This window comes from Medicago truncatula, chromosome 2, assembly GCF_003473485.1.
Source record: "Medicago truncatula cultivar Jemalong A17 chromosome 2, MtrunA17r5.0-ANR, whole genome shotgun sequence".
NCBI lineage: Eukaryota > Viridiplantae > Streptophyta > Magnoliopsida > Fabales > Fabaceae > Medicago > Medicago truncatula.
Window position 1 is genome coordinate 475,631 of NC_053043.1, and position 23,044 is coordinate 498,674.

Consider the following 23,044-nt stretch of genomic DNA (forward strand, 5'->3'; position numbering starts at 1 on the left):
AACCACATCATGAGAACAAATATAAATACTATTTTTGAAATTTTTACTAACAACTTGCAAGTGAAAGCCAATTTAAAGTTTTTTAAATTAGAAATTTCAACATACTACTAATTATTAGCTATACATACGTGTGTATGTATATGTACACAAAAAAAAATGACATCAGAAATAAACTTTTCATACTGAAAATTTGAGCTATATAAAAACGGTAGCATTTTACAAGGGAAACGACTTTTCCACCATGGGAAAGTTGGATTCAATGATTAAATTAAGTGAAGAACATATTCTTAACATGGTCTCTCAACACTAGATTTTTCTTCACACTATCATCCAACAATTTAAAAATTCTGAAAATTAATTTTGAAAAATCTAATTTTCAGAATCTTTAAATTGTTGAAAGATAGTTTGAAGAAAAATCTAATATTGAGAGAACATGTTAAGAATATGTTCTTCACTTAATTTAATTATTGAATTCAACTTTTTCACGGTGGAAAATGATTAACCTTTCCCCCACGTGAACACACACCTATAAAAACAGCTATGGCAGTATTAATTGGGAATCCAAAGTATCACTGTTGTAGCAAATAAGGTAAATGGTTAAAAGTGTGAGGTGGTGAAGAAAAGGGAAGAATGATTGGGCAATGAACAGTGTGGTATGAAATTGACTGTTCAAGTCAACACCAAAGTCATTTTCATTGCCTCCCTGGCTTATAGACAACGTTACAATCCTTTATTATGCATTTTTCTTCTTGATTTTGAACTTACAATTCATTTTCTTTGCTTCTTTCCGTCTTTTGCCCATCTCCATTCAATGCTTAGCCTTTCCTTTTCTAGCTTTCATTTGACAAAACTTCCACTTAAATTAGTATATCGTATACAAGTATATTGTTTTTGTTAATATGAAAAATGTTTTTTAAATATTAGTTAAGAAAATATGGTAAAAATATCTTCTTCTTTTTTTTAAAAGAAAATATTGTAAAAATATCTTAAAACTTGTGTAGTTAAACCTTTAAAAACAAAATAAAAACTTTTTCTTTTTATACATTTACTTGTTTTTTTAACTGGTATTATATAGAAGAGACCTCACCTTGTATTTCTGCGGTCTTAACTTTTGATTTATTGTCAGACTTTTGTTAATGAAATTTTATTTATCATTAAAAAAAAACTAGTATTACATGATAACCATTAGTATAACATTTTGTTATGTCGCATGTGGATTATATAACCTAAATTTATACGTAGAAAAGTACGACAACCAATATACTAAAATAACATATATTTGTATTTACATTAATATTTTAATTCAACCTTTGAATATCATAATCATGGAATAAGACCGGCATAATAAAGTAATAATAATTGATGGTCGTCACTCTTCCTACAATAATGTCAGTTTTCTAAAATTTAAGACAAACATATATTTATGATAATCATCTATAACCCTGGCTTTTTATTTTTCTAATCAATATATATTCCCTCATTTTATATGCTTAACCAAAAAAGAGAAAATATCATTTGTAATTAATAAAATAAAATTTTTATAAGGAGAATTCTAACCATTAAACTATCTAACAAAAAAAAAAAAAAAAGAGATAACTAAGAATTAATGCATTGCTGTTCCTGGCCTCCCATTTCTGGAGTTATCTCAAAAAAGGCACACACATTTGTAACCGAGATTTGTATTGTCCAGCTATGACTATGATCAATTGCTATATATTTTGTTCTCTCTCTGCTTGCTTTATCTGGCACCCTATTTTGCTTAGTTGGCCAGTACAATTTCACTATTTGGTCATTATAAAGAATACAAATTTTTTTTTTTTGAAAGAAAAGAATACAAGATTTTGAAATTAGTATTTTGTTTAATAACATTATGATATTAAAAGGAACATATAGTATTGGTATAATATATGCTACTACTATATATATAGCCAAAAAAAATCAAGATACCTAAAAAATAAGAGTAGATAAATGCAAGCAATTCAAAATTTTGTTTGAAATCCTTTTGTTTTTGATGAATTATGTTATCATACACAGAGGAGGCAAGAAAACGAAATAAATAAATAAAAAAAAAAAAATAGCAAAAGAAATTTCCTCCTATACAAACAAACTCTCTCTGTCTGCAAAAGTCCCTTTGGACCAAAATACACCATACCAAGTACCTCCATATCAACCCTAAACAAATCAACTCAATAAAATAAAAACATCTAAGAGAAACTCAAGTCCATTGCTCTAGCATGCATAGGGATCCATGGAATTTCCAAAATGAATTAGTTATGAGAAATTCAACTTGGAATCTGCAACCAAAAAAAAAAAAAACTAATATAGTACACACATATTTGGTGGCGCACAAATTACAATGTTTAATTATACTATTAATTTACATATGAAAAAGCATGCAACGAAACAAACTAACCATGGATGGTTATTGTGAGGTATTAGGAGCATCTTCTCCACTCTCATCATTAGGTTGAGGCTGTTGTTGATGATGATCAGAAGAGTTGTTAACATTGAAATGAGCAGCTCTATTATAAGCATTAAGAGCAGCAAACATACCCATGTTGGAATCAGACACAGCCAATCCCAAATGCTGTGATGGTTGATACGCTGAACCCAATTGTAAACCACCACGTCCACCTTGAAATTCAACACCACCAGAAGCTGGAACATTGAACCTTGGCATGAAATGTAACTGAGACGGAGTTACAGCAGCGTTTCCTTGATTTTGAGACTGTACATGAGGATTAAAAGGCCACATGTTTTGTGTCTGTGTTTCTGAATTTGAAGTTGCTGCACCACCACTCACCGGTACCATCCAAATTGTACTTCCACTCCCTGCTGTTGCCCACATGGCTGTTGCCGGTAACATATTCGATGGTCGAAGAAGTCCAGAAAAGGAATTACCTATTGAAGAAGATGAAGAAGCTCCACCACCACCACCGTCACCTTCCCCCATATCATCTTGTTGTTGATGATTTGTTTTGAAACTTTTGGGAGAAGAAGAACCATCACCGTCACCACCACTTTCATTTTGATTGTTGTTATCTTCTTTGAAAAGATCTTCTCTATACCGTTTTCTCATGTAATTCTCGTTTGAAAGTGCTTCACCAATTTGATCAGCGTTCATCAGTTGTTGTTGGTGGTGTTGATGAGGATGAAACCCTAACAGAGGCGCGTGTTGGTACGCAGCTTCTTCATAAGGATGATGAGCCAGTGCAAGCGCGCTATGAAAACTGAGAGGAGCTGATTTCGAAGGCGGCGCAGAGAGTGTAGAGCCGCTGCTACGGAGTGAGACATTGAGCGTTGAGAAATTGGCTGGGATTGTTCCGGTACCGGTAGCGGCAATGATCGCCGGCTCAGCTTGTTGAAGAAGCCACTCAATTGTTTCACCATCTGATTTGTGGCCTAATTCTCTGGTCAACTGGAAAACTCTTGCTGCACATGTCGCCGGCATTCGAATTCTCCGTCCACGACCATCAACTTTTGTGTGCCTGTCCTTGGTGGATCGTTTTGGAGGATTTGCAACAGCGGTGACGGTGGTTGAAGTTGAAGAAAATGGTTGAATTTGGTTGTTGGATACATCTGGAAGAGGAGGTTCAGATCTGGTGGCAATTGCGAGAGAAGCATCAATGAGGTGTTGAGTGGGTGCAGAAGCAGAAGCAGAAGCAGAAGCAGAAGAAGAAGATGAATTGGAGGGAGAAGAGTTTGAAGAAGGTTGAATATTGGAGATGGAGCCCATAATGAAAGGTGATGGCCTTCCATCAAAAGGGACCACAAGCTGCTGATGATGAGAATTTGAAGGTGAGGATGATTCTTGTTGTTGGTGGTGGGGATGAATATTGGTGGTGCCTCTCTTCTGCTTGTTGTTTTGTAAATCTGATAGTTCCATTTTTTTTATTTTTAAATAATAATAATAATATATTTGTTCATAGATGATAATTCATGAGCCCCATGGAACTTTTCTTTTGTTCATTCAACACTAACAACTTACTCAGAGAAAAAACTAAGTGGGGTGAGGGGGTGGGGGCAAGGCTTAGAGAGAGAATTTCAAAAGTGTTTGGACCCAAAGTGAAGTGAGTGAGACTGTGAGTTTTGAGTTGTGGGGTTCTTGTTTACTGATTGACTGTTGTCTTGCTCAGACCGGAACAGACGCAATATTACAAGAGTGCGAGAAGTGAAGAAGGGTAAGATTTAAGAACGAAGTTAAAGTGAGTGAGTGAGAGAGAGAAAGTGAGTGAGGGGACCTTATTTAGGGAAAAAAATGTAACAGAAGACCACTCGTGGGGTCTCGTAAAAGTCCTTTGTTACTCGCTTAAATGCCCTGCAAAATTCTACCACACTCTTTTATCTATCTATCTATCTATCTATCTATCTATCTATATCCATGTCATGTGTGTGTAAACGGTTCATAGTTGAAAGTCAATAGAGGAGCAATTTAGTTCATACTAACCATAAAGTAGGAGTAATAAAAGTCTCACATCCAAGCAAGTGGCCCAGCAAATATATTTTTCAAATCTCGTCCATTACAAAATTGCATTAGTCTCGATCTCCTTTTTTATGTGAGATTCAAAATGATTTGATTCATTCAGTGTTAATTAAGTGTTGATAATTAATTAGTATAATGATTGGGTAGTGGGTGGATGGGTGGGTGAGATGGTTAAAGTAGTACGTGGTCAATAATCAAGAGTATTAACATCATCAATCAAATTGCATAATTTGCATTGAACAGAAGGAGTGGGAGTGCGAGTGCGAGTGCAGGTGAGACAGCAGAGCACAGCACAGAACAGATAAAAAAGCATCTAATGCAGTAAGAGACAGCTCATCCCAACCCAAACCACATTCTCTGCCTTTCTTTTGTTTTTTTCTTTCTCCTTTTTCAAAATTCAATTTCCTTTTTGTTTTTGTGATGGTCAAATTTGGTTGGGCGTTCACTCTATCTTTTGCTAAGTGGAGGATCTACAAAGACCTAATTGCCCCTTTCCAATGGATATATATATATATATATAGTTTAGTGGTCAGAAGTTTAGTCATACGTATATCTACGTTAACTGAGCTAAGTTCATAGACTCTAGCCGATAGAATTTAAGCATGCTTGATTTGTTGTTATTTTATTCTAGGTAGGAAAATTTTGATTTTAACCATTATTCATTGTTAGTGTAAAATATTTGAATTTGAATACTTTACGGTTAATTTTATGGGGTAGTCTAATCATTAGATTCGAAGAGATCAATTTTATCTCTTTAATCTAAAAATCTATGAGTAATGTTAGAAACAATTTCTTTTGAGCACTCTCTTTAATACTCGCTCTCTTATTGGTTTAAATCATTGTGGATATATATTTTGAAAATTGAACTCACACAAAGTAATGAGACATATGCTGATTTGATCCAATTAAAAAATAAGTATTAGAAAGAATGTTGCTAGCATTCTTCAAGAATCTATAATCAGTAACTTCGTAAAACCAAAGGTAAATGATGTGGGCTCAATCTTCATGTTCATATTTCATTACTCCCTCCGGTCACATTTATAAACAAAATATAACTTTTTAGGTTTATTGAATAACTAATGTATTTGGTCATATTTATAGACCAAATATATTAGTTATTCAATTAACCTAAAAAATTGTGTTTTGCTTATAATTGTGACCGGATGGAGTACATTACTATAAATTATAATAGTTTTTAAAAAATCTTCAAAAAATATATTTATATGACTCGAGATATTGTTAAACACCTCTAATTTTGTGACTAGTGAGACACATGCTTACAATCTTTAGGGTTTTTTTAAACACCTAACGTTTGTATACTAATGTTTTTTTTCCTTTAAATATGTAAATCGTTCCTGTAAGTTCGCTTGTTTTCGGTTTTCATTCCTGAATCTTTTTTTATTCTAAAACAACTCATGTAAGTTATAAACGTTTTGTTTTTGGTCCCTACAGTCATCATCTGTTACAAAAATGCTTACGTGTCTAACGACAACTGACATGGCGACGTGTGACACTGCAAGTGAGGCTTATGTGTCGTTCCAGATGTCCAATGATATGGTTATAGGGACCAAATCAAAAAACAAAAGTTTACAGAGGGACGAAATTCAAAACATGAATTAACAAAATTTCAAATTAAAAATCTCGTCTTCCTTCCTCTTTTTCATCATCTTCAACCCCACCTTCATCAACATCCATCAATCTTCATCAAACCTAGAAAACATAAATCAAAGATTTATACTGAGATTTTTTCAAATTTTGATGAAACTCTGCAAATCCTTACCACTATCTGCTAAAATTTCGATTTCTAGGCTGAAGTGTCTGTTATTTTGTCTTTTTGAGTTTTAGATGCTTTAAAAATTATGATTTCTAGGTTGAAGTCAAACCGTTCATAGAATTACATATTAACACTATGGTTAAACTCCACCACATGTCCAAATTGTTCTAAGCATTTGAAACGGTAGAAGCTACTGCAGCCATATGTTTGGTAGCAGTGCAGGACCAAACTCATCATCATCCCCCGATAAAAACAAATCACATGTTCCTCTTTGGACTATATCAATAAATTAGGGGTGGCACTAGTAATTACACTTAATATGGTAAAATCGAGGTAGGAATGCCATAGCCCATGGGCCAAATAGTGTAAATGGGCCTAAACATGAAAGTAGCAGCACTTGCAAACCGAAACCGGTCTAGACCGGTTCAACTCCGTTTAGTTTTTTTTTTGAGAAAAGAAGGAATTCGACATGAACATGGAATGGAATCCCCCCAAGCTTCATCCTCGATAGAACTAATTCCTAATTTCTCTTCAAACCCTAACCCTAAAATTCTTCAATCTCGGTGGATCAAATTCTGAGAAATTTTCAATGGAGACTCACTACAATCACACTCTCTTCGAGAGACGCCCCTTTCTCACGTCCAAGGCTCCCGCTGTTAAATGGGTCAAACAATGGTACTGCCCCTTTTCTTCATCAACTCAATTTTGCATTTTTTTCCTCATTTTTTTACTCAACTTTGTCATTGAATGAATTTCTACAGCGAAAATCCAACAAATGAACGAGAAACCAAAAAAAATTGAGATTTTTTTCGTTAAAGTTTGTTTGGAATTTAATATATTATATGTATTAATCATAGCAATGTTATTATCAGGGTTCCACAAGATGTTGTTGCCACTGGTGGGAAGTGTATGCTGTTAAGATGGGTAACAGGTTTGTCCTTTTTTACTGTCAATTAAGCTTAAATTTGAATGAGCTAAATTTGTTTCCCATAAATTAAGCATCCATAATTTTCCCTTTAGGTTATTTGTAATGTTGATCTGCGATGGTTCATATTTGTGATGCTTATGATTGACCTATCTTTCTGATTAGACATTAGAAAATAGACAACATAATTTCATAATGTTCTTGGTATGTAGATCATATCCTTAATTTAACAATGGTTTGTGATTTCCTAACTTTACAAGTATGAATTGGTACATCCCTTAAAAAAAGAGCATGAATTGGTGCATAGCATTCTTCATGATGTTTCATAAAAACTCTACGGCAAAATTACACTTCTGGTCCTTACCTTAATATCAGATAACGATTTGTTCATTTATCTTTTTATTCCCGTCAATTTATCCCTCTTGGCCCGTTCGCATTTTTTTTGAGTGGAAAATGTTACTAGTTAGATTGTTTTTTTTTTCCTTCGTTCGGGTTTGAACCAGGACCTCAAACTCCTCATCCTGCAGCTCAAACCAGCTGGGCTACTAACCCCCTTGATCCGTTTGCATATGAATTTTCAAGCTTCAAATCGATGGTTTTATTTTCCTGTGAGTTCTCAGTCTTCAAATCTATGGTCCTTCACCCATGTTTGCATATGAATCTTAAATTTGAAGCTTGAAAATTCATATGCAAAAGGACCAAGAGGGTTAAATTGATGGAAAAAGAAAAGTAAAGGAGCAAATCGTTATCTGAAATTAAGAGATCACGGGTGTAATTTTGCCAAACTCTACATGTATGAATGAATGAATACTGCTGGTGCTGATGTGTCGCTTTAATAAAAGTGACTATTGCCATGTCGTACTGGTACAACCTTTCATAGCACACATGAACAGTAAACCCTGACATAACTATCTCAAATACTCACACACCCCAAAAAAAAAACTGTTCATAATGCTGCATTTCTAGCCTACCCTACTTGGTGGGATAAGGCTTGGTTGTTGTTGGTGGTTGCTGTAATGCTTCATTTCTACGTTGGTTTATAGTTTACAATCTTTAGCATTTTTGTGTTATGTTTCTGTTACCAATTTGCTTTCCAGTTATCTTTCAAAACAATCTGCAAACTCACGTATTTCTGAATGGTTGTATTGATGCAAAAAGGAACAAATCATGTATTTTCGCAGTTATAGAGCATTTGATTAGTTGAATGTTAAGCAAGCTTGGTTTGCATCCAAGCAATTATTATATTGTATGCGATTATATTTATCACGTTCTCTATATTAACAATTTTCTGTGTTTTGTTTTCTTTAGAGGATACCATAAATGCCTTGAAAGAAAAGGAAAAAGAACCATTAGCTCCTGAGCCAGAACCCGAGCCAACTACTGAAGTACTTTTTCTTTGTAGCTATGAAGGCTGTGGAAAGACATTTATAGATGCTGGTGCTTTGAGGAAGCATTCTCACATCCATGGAGAGAGGCAGTTTGTTTGCCATTATGAGGGGTGTGGAAAGGTAATGAAACTGTTTCTTTGGACTCACGCACTCACAAGCACAGAAATGCATGTTAGGCTTTAATGTTGTAACATACTTTGGTTAATTGTAAATCCGTAACAATTTTTGTGAAGCTTCATAATAATCATTTTGATTTACATAATGCCATGTCTTTAATCACCTATACTCCCATCCTAGTTTCCATTTTTTTGTAATTTCAGGTGTTGTAATTTCAGGTGTATTTAGTAACACAAATATGTATGCTTGTTATGTTGTATGGTTGTAACCAATAATTGCTCAAGATAGATCCTTATCAATTTTTCCATCTAGTTTCATAAAAAAGTTTATTCTGTCTAGTGCTGTGTCTCAATCTACAGCTCTTAAGTTTGCCAAAAGTCAGGTCTATTTAGAAATTACTAAGAATATTTTGTTTCTGTTGCAGAAATTTCTGGACAGCTCAAAGTTAAAAAGACATTTCTTAATTCATACAGGGGAGAGGGATTTTGTGTGTCCTCATGAAGGCTGTGGTAAGGTGATAAATCGATCCATTGCCCTTGTTTATTGATCTCTTAAGGTTTTCATTTTTTCGTATTTTGAATCACCTTTATGTTTGGCATATTCCATCATACCCTGAATATCAGCAACAACTCTTCTTTTATTATCGTTCACTCTGAACCTAATTACTGATCTGTTTATTCTTCCATTGTAATGAGGTATATGACTATTCAGCAGTGGGTCACTTTGACTGCTGATATAGAAGATGATTAATAGATTTGGAAAATCGTCAGTTTAGAATCAATGTACAACAAATATTGTTTGGTTGATGACTGTACTGTTACTGTAAATCATCGTTTCCATGGTCATTATGGGTTGCGAATAAATGAGTTTTTCTGAATATGATTTTTTTTTTCTAACTTAATAGCCCCACGAATGAATCCGATATGAAGTTAGTTCATGGCTCAATATATATGTATGATGTAGATAATGATTCAAACCTTCTTTGTGGTATTATTGTTTAAGGATCTTCTTCAACAAGTCAAAACCTTGCATTTGGAAAAGATAATTTTAGTATCATATGGTCTGGATTCATTTTTAATTATTCAATGGTGAACTCAAGTTTTGTTTGTGCCAATATGCAGGCCTTCTCCTTGGATTTTAACCTGAGGTCTCACATGAAGACACATTCACAAGAGAATTATCATATATGCCCATACCCAGATTGTGGGAAGAGATACGCTCATGAATACAAGCTAAAGAATCACATTGCTTCCCATCATGAAAAGGTTGGTTAATATTCCCTGTTTGTGTAACTGTGATCTTTTTATATTCTATTCTAAATGTGATCACAATCACAATAGATGATACTACCTGTCTCATGAGGTATGATTTTAATATGTGCACTTGGTTTCCATCTAGAGGTTTCATTTGACGTGTGCTCGTGCAAAATATATACATATTTTAATACTATTTTGCAAGGTTTCTGATATCTTCGATATCTATAATCTGTTTACAATTCAAATGATGGATGACTGCACTTTTGGATGTAGATGTGCATGAATAATGTGAAGTAAAACAATTTTTGATTGACAGTCTTAACCTCACTGCAGAGTACACCAATAGATGTGCCGATAAAGTATGCAACTCCTCCTTCAGAAAAGCAAACAAAAACTGCCAGACCTTCTGGGGCGACATACGGTTCGGCATCCTCTGATCGCCCATATGCATGTCCTTATGAAGGGTGTGAAAAGGCTTACATTCATGAGTACAAGCTTAAACTGCATTTGAAGAGGGAGCATCCTGGCCACATAAATGATGAAAATGCCATGCATGCTCTGGCTAATAATGCTGAAAATGAAATGGATGAAGCAAGTGATCACGATGCTTATGGTGGAAAACGTTCCAATGGTAAAAGTCAGAGGCAAAGCAGGCCCAAGCCAAGCTTGAAAATGCCTCCTTCTAAAGTTGCTCAGCGTAAAGGGTCTACTCCAACCCCCGCCACTTTTAATATGGCTAAAAAACCTTGGCCAGTGAAAGAAGAAACTTACGATGAAGACAGCGAAGAAACTGAGGAGGAGGATCGTGACAATGTTGAAGATGGTTGGAGATATGCTGGAAACAACGAAGATGATGATGAGGAAACAGAATATGAAGACTGATATTTACTTTGCTTCTTTGAGTTCACTCTCATTTTTACCTTCCTAGAATATTAGATTTTTTCTATTTGCTTTAGAGAAATGTGTTACAGTTTTCCTTGACATAGTGCATTGGTTATCGAAAGTATGAATGATACTCTAGGATGAATTTATATTAATAATAAGTGAAATAATATTTGTGTTTCAATATTTTCTGAATCGCTATAGTTTCTGATGTGATTTTGTACCGCGAAGTTTCTTATGAGCGTTGCAGTAGCATTTCCAATGTTTGCTACCTCTTTGGCCCCCCTTTTTACTCTAGAAAAACATAATTAGTTAGAACTGCACTGTCTCATTCTTTAAATTTATAATCAACTGAAATTGTAAGCAAGTCAAAAAGGATTCTGATTAGGAAAAAGCTAAAGATTACGAATAATCTGTGTAAATTACCTTTCTATCTTCACGAATAATCTTTTACATAGCCCTTTCCATGTATCATACTGTTATCTCGTTTCAGTTCTGTTGATATATTTGAATTAGCAAGTCTATGATGAAATTGAATGAAATGAACTATAAGATAGTAAAAAATAGATATTGTCATTTCATTTAATCTCGCTTCATTCTATCTTATACCGTCAACTGACACATTTAACCTCCAAAAAACAATTTGATACATTCAACCAAAATATTTTGGTTGTTGGATTTCCCGTCTCAAACCGTAGACTATGTTATATGAATCTGACTTATCCGAATAATAGAATAATTACATTTTTTTCATAGGGAATAAGTAATTACAATGTTAACACGATGTGTAAAAATAAATAATTACGGATACGGAAATTGTTGGTTTTTTGACATGGATGATAGTGAATCAGTGATCTGTGGTCTTATTTGGACAAACTATTTCTAACACCGTATATCATTGAATGTAGACATCCGTCGTGAGGCGAGAGAACAAGCATCCAAAGAGACTTGGAAACTGTATGGAATATATGAATTTGTGTCCATAAATGTGTCTAAAACACGTTTCTCATTAGGGATGTCCTCCTCTTTTCTCAACTTATGAAAGATTATTTTATTCACAATTTCTTACTAATGATGTAGCAACAAGTCTTTTTGGCTGATGACCAGTCAAAATATAAAAACACAACTTTGATAATGCCCATGATTACGAATTTTTGTTGACCGCTCAATTTATTTCTAATACTCTATAGTTGAAAATGCATTAGTTGTTTTGTAAATCTTGTTGATACATACTATCTCTGTTCTTTTTTAATTGTCACATTTTAACATTTTACACAAACCAAGATAATCAATAATTGATACTACTTTTGATGCAATAAGCTATACTTTTACTATAATGACCTTATTCATTTAATATCTCATTTCATATATTTCTCTCTCCGCAATAAATAACTAAGGATAATATTGATAAAACAACATTTAATGTTGCATTGAACTTTGAAAGTGACAGTTAAATAGGAACAAAATTTTTCTCCAAAAGTGACACTTAAAAAAGGAACGGAGGGAGGGAGTATTACCTAAGCAGTCTCGGTTGTGATTATGATGTTTTGTGTTGATTCATTTTGAAATCCAGTTATATTCTCATTCATATTTTTAAGATCCTTTTGATTTGCAGATGGTGTATTTGGAACTATGATGAAGGTATAAGTTATGTAACTAAATTTATCACTTCATATATATGTTGACACATGACATGCCTCACACCTGAGCTAGTGAACAGGTGAATCATTCAGAAATGTGTATTGTATGTTATGAGAATATCGTTGACAATTCAAATCATTCAGAAATTCGTTTGATGCAGCAGAATCTTTGATTGGAGGTTGATCGGACTTGATAAACATGTATGTGAGTTCTGGCTTTTTTTGTCAACAAAGACCAAATGTAAGGCATTGTTTTTGTTGTGTATTCTCCATAGCTCTTTCTTTCTATGTAGTAACTTAACATTATTCAGTTCAAAGAATGATTATAGTCACAAATAATGATAAACAATACCAACGTGGCCTGTATTGTACTACATGATAACCATATGGAATTGAAATAGATTACAAAAGCAGAAGCACCACCCGGTCCACAACAGCACCTCTATCATCATCCCATCACTTCATGCTCTCTGTCTCCAGTGTTGTGATGAGAAAAAAATAGAAAAAGATATACGAGGTCTTGAAAAATGATATAAAAGTACTAGAATATTAAATCTTCTGTAATAAAGTTTGACAATCACGGCCTAACCTCTCGGTGTGCAAACTGCTCAATGGAGCCGGACCTTCCCAAGGTATAGGCGTAAAAAAAAAAAAAAATTATTGCCCAGCAGTACTATCAAGTACTACCCCACTACTTCTTAGATTTCCACTTTTTAGAATTGCTTTTGGTGTTAGGTGGCTGTTTTTTTTTTGGATGGTGGTTTGATGTTCCTCATGTATATATGTATATGATAGTGATTTTCACCTTTGGATGTACATCATCTATACAACACCTTGTAACGATCTTTTAAAAAGGGCCTCTTTTCACTTACATACGCATAGTTTGAAACAAATGATAGCTCCATACACTAAAACTTCCGCACACGCAGTTTGAAAAGGAGAATTACCGTTTGAGTTGTAAAAGTAATCGTTCTTAGGATTGTCACTCCAACCAAAATCGTATTTTCCATGTAAGACTGCATTTGGTTTTTTCTTTAATCACTTTTATAAAAATATATCTAAAAAAAATTAGTACTATACTTGATTTTCTAACATAAACAAAATATGAATGTCATTCTTTTCCTAAATAAAATAAAAATAACTTTGAGAAGAGAGAAAGATTTGCCAAATAAAATAGATTTCATGTGTTAGAAAAGAAAAATAGAAGAGAAAAAAAATTTATTTTCCAATTGATTATTTTTGTAAGTAGAAAAATGATTAAAAACATCTATCAAAATTAAAATAAATAATTCTATTATATGTTTTTTGAGATCTTTCTTGTATTTCGCGGTCATCGGAGTGAGAGAATTGGAAGGAGAAGATGATTGGATAGGAACCTCAAGGTAGGTACAATTAACTTACAAGAGACAAGATGGAGGAGTTCAAGAGATTGAATATCAAACATTAAAAAAAAAAAAAAAAAAAAAAACAGATTGCATAGCAGAGTATACAGGCCTTCAACCTTGTATAGGCAAACATCATAAGGTGTTCAAGAAGAAAAATAAGGAAATGGAAAGAGAAAAAACTTTCTTTTGCAGGCACAAATACTCTCATCAAGATCGTGTTTCAGTCAATGCCTACTTATGAGTGAGACAATTCAGTCTCAGATACAGCAAACAAGACCTTGTCGCATACCATCCTAATAGTCTCGATAAAGATTCTCAACGATTCTCGAAAGAACATGAATGTCAAGCGATGGGGCATATAAATTGCATCTACTAGTAAACAGATTTTCTACCCCAACTAATGTCTTCATTGAAACCTTGCAGTGAGACGCAACTAAACTCTCTTCTACCAGTCTTCTCTTTTGACAACAAACAAGAGTATCATTATCAAGTGCTGAAGTCTATAATTTGCACAAAGTAAGTACACAACAAACATCGAGATATTGTGTTGTTGGATGCAAAATGATCTTATTTTTCAAGTAGAGTGTTGTATATTTCATTTGAATCAAAGTTGCTAATTGTATCAAAAACTTAACTTCTATGCCAAGCTCTTCCTTGCAAAGAGCAAGCAACACAAAACCAAAGAATGCAAAAATGTAGATGTGTAATTATTACTTGATCAAACGTAATAACTTATGTTTTCAAGACACAACTTTTATTTATGGATTCTTTAACGAACTCCCCCAAAACACCGGTTAGCAAGACCCTCTAAATACAATAAATAATATTTAAAAATGACAAATTATAAACTCTGGCTTGGATGGAAATAAACACATTTAAGTAAAGCATGCGTAAAATACATCATTTCTCAATTTGAAAACAAAAAAGTTTTTTGATTTATCACTACAGTGCTGATAACAAATATGACAAACCCTGTATGATTCTATTAACGAATAAGGACAACTTTTTATTTGAAAGCTCAAACCATTTATAACTGATTCATCATAATTGTCAAAACCCAGTCAAATAATCCATATATGAAGGGTTTACTTTCTTCCATATCTCACAAAAACATTTATTAAAAAATTTCACTACAACCAAGGAGTTTTCTCAAAGTAACATAATTATCTAATAAAAGTAACAAAAATAATCCAAAAGACTAGATTCACCAAAATTGAAAACCAGTTAAATGCATGTAAAAACATTAGGTTTTTGCTTTACCTCCAACCCTTCAATCAATTCATCAGAAATGCTTCAAACAAGTTAACTAATCCTATTGTAGCCCTTTAATCAATTCATCAGAATAGCTTCAAAAAAGTTAACTAATCTTAGGGTAGCCCTTTAACCAATTCTCCAGAATTGCTTCAAACAAGTTAAATGGTAGGGATTGAAATCACCACAAATCACGAATGATTAACAGACATATAAAAATATCACTACAAGAAAAGAGCATCCCCAAATAATAGCAAGGACAAGACGAAATTCCACTGGTGATTGAACATGTCAAATCCCTTGCATCAACCCCATAAAACACACAAATTAAACAAATGGCCAAAACACACAAATTCAGTGTTGACAATTGCGTATTGAGAAAAATAGCAGGGTTAATTCATCTAGTGATTGGACAAATCAAGACATGTGTGATTATATTAGAGAGTGGTCTCCATTAAAACCCAAACAATCTAAAACCAATTTACCCAAATCACTAAAATTAAGTTAATTCATCTGCAACATGGATTCAACATACTCCGAATCACACAATATTCAACACAATAAAAAATAAAAAATAAAAACTACCAAAAAGAGCATTATCAATTTACGACATGTTAATTAAACCATTAGAAAACATAATAATAAGATTAAAACATTCCAAAAACATAAACCATTCCAAAACCCAATTTGCGCAAAAGTTCTCAAAACAAGTTAATTAAACCTATATCACATATTCAAATTACCCATACATAACAAAAATAATTCAACAATACAGAAACTAATATAAAATCTCAACATTATAAGATTATCAGATATCAGTGCCACCAAATCCAAAGTACAAAATCCAAAACACTAAAACTCCAAATAATCAAACAAAATTCAATAAAAAAGCTTCGAACAAGAAGCTAACTAACTCAAAACCTGAGCTTGGTGAAGAACCATCTGTTCTTCCCGGTTTTGAACCTTTCTTCGAACCTCTTCTTGGCCTCCTTCAAAGCAGTAACCTTCTTATCCTTACTCTGAAGAACATCAGTGGTAACAACCTCCTTCAAATCCACATCAAGAGTGTAACGTGTTGGCATAAGATGCTGATAGTTAACCAACTTAACAAATGCCTTAACACGCGATTTCTTAGCAGTTTTCTTAGCTGAATCCTTCTTGATCACCTTAGCTGGATACTTCTTGATCCCTGCAACCAAGCAATGACCATAAGCACGTTCACGGGTTCCATCATCAAAGTTCTTCACGATCACAGCCTTTTTGCCAGCGTAACGTCCTTGTAGGACGATCACTGCTTTGTTTGGCTTCAAGAATTTCACCATTTTTTTCTCTCCTTCACTGTAACAAAAGTCAAAATCAAATAACTGAATCAGAAATGTGAAAAAATCGAAAAAAGCGTAATGAAATCATGGATCCAAAAACAGTGATTCAATAAAATGATATGATTAATCAAAATGAAGAGAGAATGAACCTCGAAATCTGACAAGGAAATGGAGAATTTGTTGAACCCTAGCGACACGAAGAGAGTAAGATGAAACCCTAAAACTTAAATAAATATTCTGATGGGTTTGGGTTGGGCCGAACTGACCTGTTCTTATTTTTTGGGTTTCAATAGAATTCTTGATTTCACTAATACTACCTCCTCTTATTTTAAGTACCCCTCCCTCTTTTCACAGAAAAGTGGGTTAGTAAATTTAGTGTGTCTATTTTGTATGTTGAGGTGGTTCAAGATTCTAGAGAATGCAAGAGAGATTACTATTTTCTCCTCCAAATGTTTATGGGATTTTACTTGCAAATTCAATTGACGGAATTCAGTGGAGCTTATGCCAATGAAGGGATCTTGTTGAAGATATCTCAAGGATCAAATTCTTTCTATTTCTTGTTGGAAGAAATTTGTTACAATAAGGTTTAGGTTTAATTAATAGTGAACGACTTGTTCAATATTGAATTAAGAGATTCTCTTCGCGTTGCTTTATTTGAAGTCATTATGAATCTAATAATCGTATTCGCGTTATAGTCCTTTGCTAATGATCAAACTTTTGACTATATATCATCTTGTATTTAAATTGTGTTGACGAATGAAATGAGTTAATTTTGTTTTCGTATAAAAAACATGTTAGTGCTCTAAAATTTTCCTTTTTTATTTTTATCAATATTACATTTTATGCTTTTGTGTTTGAACTCTTTAGAACTTGCATCATGATTTAAAAATTTCATGTTCCAAACACCTCCACATCAAACCTCCATTCTTCTTCACTCTCACACTTTCTTCTTACCCTTCAAATTTCGTCCACCATCAAACCCTCAATACTTATGGAGACAATCGTATCCCAATTCAATAGCAGCAATTTAGTTAGCATGAAAAGAAAAAACATAGCAATTTAATTAACATGAAAAGAAAACATCTTATAGTCTTATTCGGAGTCTCCTCCACTAAATTCATATCCTTCGTCATCCCATGCACCGTAACTAACGATCATTGTCTTCATTCACAGGGGAGGTCTGTGCAATCTGCTCAAGTTTTTTCCTTTGACGCTTCTTAAAACTTTATGCTAGAATGAGGCAAATTGTGTTAAGTGTTTTGATTGACTACCAATACCCATTATGATGAGGTGGACATTCATGTGGGAAAAAAATATATAATCTGATATTTTACATGGTAACCACAATCCTTTGCAGTATTTGCAAACATATTGAAAGAACGTTGTTGTGGATCACCTTGTTTAGTGATGGATAATTTATTACTTTATCATTAATATATATAATTTATTACTTTATCTATGCAGCTATCAACTAACGGCTGCTATTTTTATTATTACACAGCAATGTGCATCATTGTCTTATGTGGAGAGTACAGATAGAAATTCAAACACTTTGTAATGCTGAAATAATTATAGTTAGATAAGGTGGATTTGGAGGGGTCAGTATATGAAGGTTAAAATTAGCTAAAGTGGAACGAGTCATTACAGAATCGTTCTATTCCAAAACAGACCTTTCGTAATTTCAGTCTACAACATTCTATTCAAAGCGTACAGTTCTCAAGAGTCTTACTCATAGTCCAAATATCACTCCCATCGCACCCTGCTGGGAATCAAATACATATACTCTAATATTTGTAAGAAAACTCCATTTTATTTTGCAATTAACTGTTTAGCAAATTATGAATTGACAGTTTTCGGACTATGTTTTGATATACATATTTCATGACTAAGTTGCAGTTAAAACCCTTTTAATAATAGATCACTTTGATTCGAACTCAGTTTTAACTAAATTAGTTTTATAAAAGTTCATTCAAAGTTATGTTTGATAAACACCCGCCCAAAAGTATACTGAAACTAATGTGATAGCAAAATATCTGTATCTGCCAAAATTTAATCATATCAGAATTACAAGAAAATGAAAAATGCTAAAATGTAATAATACCAAGGACACTGGGGGCTACAGGCAATAAATTAAATAAAGTTCATGTTAATGGCTAGTAACTACATGCTATGACGACTGTCTTACATGTCAGTGGAGCATGCGGCCTAGTATTCCTCAACGGTTTTAATGTCACAAGCACTAGCATTTCAACCTCCCGAGACAGTATAGGGAGAAGAAAGAACTATGGCGCAGAAAGAGGAATTGGCTTCACGGAACTTTGAATACGCCGGAATGCAGTTCTCACTCTTTCTTTAAGGCCTTCATTTTCACTCTCAACTTCGCCACTTTCTTTGTTGAGTTCTGCCACATTGCCATCAATGTTAATTATCAGCTTCCCATTTTCTCCAACCTTCACATTTCCAAAGAGTGAATTGAGGAGGGCCTGCATAACCTTCTCTGTCTTCTTCTCGTTCTCTTCCTCAATTTTTGTGGCATCTGATTCGGCCACTATTTTTGGGAGATCACGGTTGATATTTAAAACTAGAGCAACAACTGAATCCGATACCATGTCATTAATGGGGTCTGACGCCCAATGCAAGGAGACATGCTTCTCAGACTCATGCTTAACTGTTACGCGGTCATGAACTAGCAACATTGGAACTCCAGATTCTTCATCGACTGACGGCTCCACACTCTCATATATCTGTTTGAGTCTACTCTGTATGACACAAAAGGCGCCTGAATAAGGGATGGTAATTCTCTGAGTGACATTCGCCGTTGATAGCTGCGAGAAGACATGGAGATCATCTGGTGCCATTATTTGATATGTAAAACCTTTTTTAACTAGCAAACCACTAACGGTTTCACCCACTTCCGGTGTTTTTTCAGCCAGCTTCCCAATGGTTTTTGCCATTTTCTGTGAATTAAAATACATTTCAACAGACTGGCAGTTTTTTGGAGTGAGGATCTTGGTGTTACGATCAGCAAACTGAGTCATGAGCTTCTGCTTGAGCCTCCCCATCTCATTAGCTGCCCCGTGGACAAGAATTATGTTAGGCGGATTGAGCTCTTCCAAGAATGCACTTGTTTGAGCAGAGTCAGCATGAGCAGAAAAGGAAATGTAGTGCACCTGCATGTGGAGAGGTGCAGAGAGTCCGTTCATCAGAGTAACTTCCTTTGGTTCATTGAGGATGGTTTTTGCCAGTGTCCCCTCAACAACATATCCAGGTATAACACAAGAATTTTTCTTGTCAGAGCACCACATATCAAATAATTGTCGCGACAACCCACTCTGAAGTCCACCAGGGCTCGCCATCACAACAGATGGTCCTACGTCTTTAAAAATATCAATGCTACTCAAAGCTGATATGTGCTTAAAGGCAAATGGATTTGACTTTGCATTCTGAATCCTGTCATTCATTGAAAGGGTGTAAGTCTCGTAAACAGTCAAACATTTTTTTGCAAGAGGAGAAGCATAATAGATGGGTATATTCTGGAGCTCCGGATGATTTGCCCAATACTCATCAAGGATCAACAGTAGCTCTTGCGCACGACCGAGGGCATAAGCTGGAATCAACACACGGCCCCCTTGAGATATGGTCGAATGAATAACATCAGTAAAGCGTTTTTCTCGGGTGTGGCGAGGCTGATGGTGTTGTACACCATAGGTGGATTCTATAATGCAGACATCAGGGGAGAACTGTGGGGTCTCTGCAGCTCGAAGATGTCTGTCTTCCTCGCGTGAATAGTCTCCTGTATACAGCACTCGAACACCAGCAATGTCAACCATAAACATAGCAGCACCAAGGACATGGCCTGCAGTGTAACACCAGAATCTGATACCGTTCACTTCAACCGTTTGATGGAAATCAATAACCTGCAGTCACCAATTACTACTACTGTTAACATGTATGTTCAAACTAAGAGCAAAAAACAGACATTACAATAACTATTGTTCAAAAACTAAAATAAAACCCTAAATTCAACGGCAATTGAAGAAAACTGCGTATGATGCATTGGTTTGGGAATAGATTGTTGAACACTTGATATTGTGCAGTTGTGTGGTTTTTCAGACAATGAACAAAAGTTACATAAATGCACTCGCTTGATGGGGCTACATGATAATTAGAAACATGTAGAAGTATACCAATAACAGAAAGAAATTGCAGAACATTTGATTTATCCGTTGCAATTCTGGAAATGGTAATAAAGAGACATAAGATAAATTTTTGCAGGTTGTAGGACTTTATACAGGAGAAGACATATTGAACCATAAAAGTTTATGTCTTTATTGTCACATGTGTAATAAATAATTTTGTGTTGTGATAATTTAAGCTTTTTCCAGCTCATTCAAGCCTATCTCCGCGCCAAAAAAACTACAAGTATATGTGTCATTGTCTCTTCTACAATGATCATTTTCTAGATTGTAGATGTACTTTATTCAGGTAATTTGAGGAGCAACATTGTATATCTCACTGCATATTTGCATATATTGGGGGGAAAAACACCATGGAATAAACATTTCACAATACTTAATAATAATTCTGATGCAACACATTACATCTCCGCAGCAATATCAGTACTAATTGTATTTCTTTAAGGTTTGCACTTAGATTCTGTCTCTAGAAATGCAACTCTATCATCACCACAACTCACTCTGGTTAGGTACTTGTTTAATATACAAAAAAATAATGAAAAATTACATAATATAAGATGGACTAAACATAATTTTAAAACCAATCTCATAACTCATGCACATATATTTTACACGTTTCTATTGATCAATGTATTATATTTGTAGGAGCTGGTTAGCTATGTAATTCGTAGTAGGAACTTGCAGTCACCAATTAGTACTACTGTTAACACATACTTATATTCAAAATTAGAAGCTAAAAAACAAAACATACACAATCTTACTTGTGTATTTTAACAGAGATTACAATAACTACTTTCACATATGCACTACCCTAAAAGTCATTAACCATGATTACTCGTTATTGATAACTTTTAAAATGTAGTAAAGTACTATGCTTAACTTTCACAAATTTATCCATGATTACGGTGAATAACTATTTCAAATAACCACCAAAGAAAAGATGCATTTTAAAATTAAAGCAGAATTGTAGAAATTGTAGAGGTATATAATTGGTTTTGACATGTTTGGTTCCTCTAAAGTAGAATTGTCTTTGGCTCCAAATTTGATTCTACTTGAGGCTAGAAATTGTAGCTTCTAATTCATACAGTCAAATTTATTGCTCAACTCACCTTAAGATACAAATATCAAAACATAAATCACTTTACCTTCAAATCAACTTTAGCCGGAATCAATTCACTCAAAATAAAATTTTAACACCGCATAACCAAACATAGACATTATCATAATAACAAAATAAAACCCTATATTCCATAAATTCAAAATCAAAACCAAAATTCATAAACATAATTAAATCATAAAAAGAGCGGACAAAGGAACCTAACCTCAATTTTATCCATGGAGCGATTAATATCTTGTTCATCATAAAGCATATCATCAACAGAAACCTTACTGACTTTAACATAATCAGACAAAAGAAGCTTATAAATTGCTTTCGTAGCGTAAGTCATGAAAACTCTCCCTTTGAAAGTAGTCTTCTCGAGAAAATAAGGAAGAGAAGCGGCGTGATCCAAATGAAAATGAGTAATGAGAAGAACGTCGACAGTTGAAGGATCGATTTCATCGAAGTAAGGAAGCGCCGCCATGCCGGAGTAACCAGGATGAATACCGCAATCGAATAAAACGGTTTTTCCTTTGTAGGTCATGTAAACGCATGATCTACCTACTTCGTTTCCAGCTCCTAATGGTGTTACTATCAATTGATCTTCGGTTTCTCTGTTAATGGTACCACCGTTTGATTCGCGTTTCTTTACTGAACTCATTTTGATTTTTGATTCTGATTTGGATTTGGATAAACCCTATTTGGAGTAAGAAAGGTGAGTGTAGACGACGTCGTTTGATGCAACAAAAATTAAAAAAGATAAAGATAGTTGAAAAAGAATTAAATTATGCGAGCGACCACAGTGGGAGTCGAACCCACGACCTTCTGATCCGAAGTCAGACGCGCTAATCCACTGCGCTATGCGGTCCTTGATGTTATGTACTTCTTTCGAATATTAATATAAAGTTTGGAACTAATGTTGCCACATGAAATAAGAATAAAACCTGTATTATTTTCCTTAATTTTATAATTTGCTCTCAATTAAGTTCTTGACTTTATGAATATTTCAAAAGGTTCTTGAATCTTTTAAATTTTAGTCACATTAGTCCTTCAAAGATTATGTTAGGAACTAAATTGATAATAAATGGATAAACTTAGAGATTAAATTGATAGTAAATGGTTAAATATATGAACTGGTTTGAGAGTTTAATAGAGTCGGAGATCATTTTAAAATATTCATTAAGTTAAAGACTTATAAAATAGTGTTCTACAACGTTAGGAATAATTTGATGGTTTATTTATTACTTTTGTGATTTGAGAAAACGGAGCATATTGTATACCATCCATGGCATGAGAATTTAATATTCCTTAAAAATACCATATATA

The 23,044-nt window shown here is 34.0% G+C and overlaps 4 protein-coding genes and 1 non-coding gene across 6 annotated transcripts; 1 reads left to right on the top strand and 4 right to left on the bottom strand.

Annotated features, from left to right (window-relative positions):
- Nucleotides 1-1,985: 1,985 nt before the first annotated feature.
- LOC11424191 (transcription factor TCP8) lies at nt 1,986-4,320 on the bottom strand. Of its 2 annotated transcripts, XM_013606930.3 has the most exons (3): nt 2,554-4,320; nt 2,414-2,473; nt 2,045-2,294 (listed from the first exon to the last, which is right to left on the bottom strand). In XM_013606930.3, exons 1-2 carry the CDS (start codon nt 3,884-3,886, stop codon nt 2,463-2,465), a joined length of 1,344 nt encoding a protein of 447 aa, XP_013462384.1. In that variant the 5' UTR covers nt 3,887-4,320; the 3' UTR covers nt 2,045-2,294; nt 2,414-2,462. The 2 variants fall into 2 exon arrangements, with proteins under 2 accessions (XP_003592963.1, XP_013462384.1); XM_003592915.4 differs by having other exon boundaries at nt 1,986-2,294; nt 2,414-4,319.
- Nucleotides 4,321-6,683: 2,363 nt separating this feature from the next.
- On the top strand, nt 6,684-11,011 carry LOC112419518 (zinc finger transcription factor YY1). Its single transcript, XM_024777500.2, has 6 exons — nt 6,684-6,932; nt 7,130-7,188; nt 8,491-8,690; nt 9,112-9,201; nt 9,809-9,952; nt 10,277-11,011. The coding sequence occupies exons 1-6, from the start codon at nt 6,847-6,849 to the stop codon at nt 10,823-10,825; spliced, it is 1,128 nt and encodes a 375-aa protein (XP_024633268.1). The 5' UTR covers nt 6,684-6,846; the 3' UTR covers nt 10,826-11,011.
- Nucleotides 11,012-15,799: 4,788 nt separating this feature from the next.
- On the bottom strand, nt 15,800-16,718 carry LOC11419765 (60S ribosomal protein L27). The gene is made up of 2 exons (XM_003592916.4): nt 16,573-16,718; nt 15,800-16,439 (listed from the first exon to the last, which is right to left on the bottom strand). Exon 2 carries the CDS (start codon nt 16,421-16,423, stop codon nt 16,016-16,018), a length of 408 nt encoding a protein of 135 aa, XP_003592964.1. The 5' UTR covers nt 16,424-16,439; nt 16,573-16,718; the 3' UTR covers nt 15,800-16,015.
- Nucleotides 16,719-18,428: 1,710 nt separating this feature from the next.
- On the bottom strand, nt 18,429-22,425 carry LOC11424192 (cleavage and polyadenylation specificity factor subunit 3-I). The gene is made up of 2 exons (XM_003592917.4): nt 21,942-22,425; nt 18,429-20,340 (listed from the first exon to the last, which is right to left on the bottom strand). The coding sequence occupies exons 1-2, from the start codon at nt 22,377-22,379 to the stop codon at nt 18,706-18,708; spliced, it is 2,073 nt and encodes a 690-aa protein (XP_003592965.1). The 5' UTR covers nt 22,380-22,425; the 3' UTR covers nt 18,429-18,705.
- Nucleotides 22,426-22,512: 87 nt separating this feature from the next.
- TRNAR-UCG (transfer RNA arginine (anticodon UCG)) lies at nt 22,513-22,586 on the bottom strand. The gene has a single exon. It is a non-coding gene; the product is annotated as a tRNA-Arg (tRNA).
- Between the last annotated feature and the right edge of the window lie 458 nt (nt 22,587-23,044).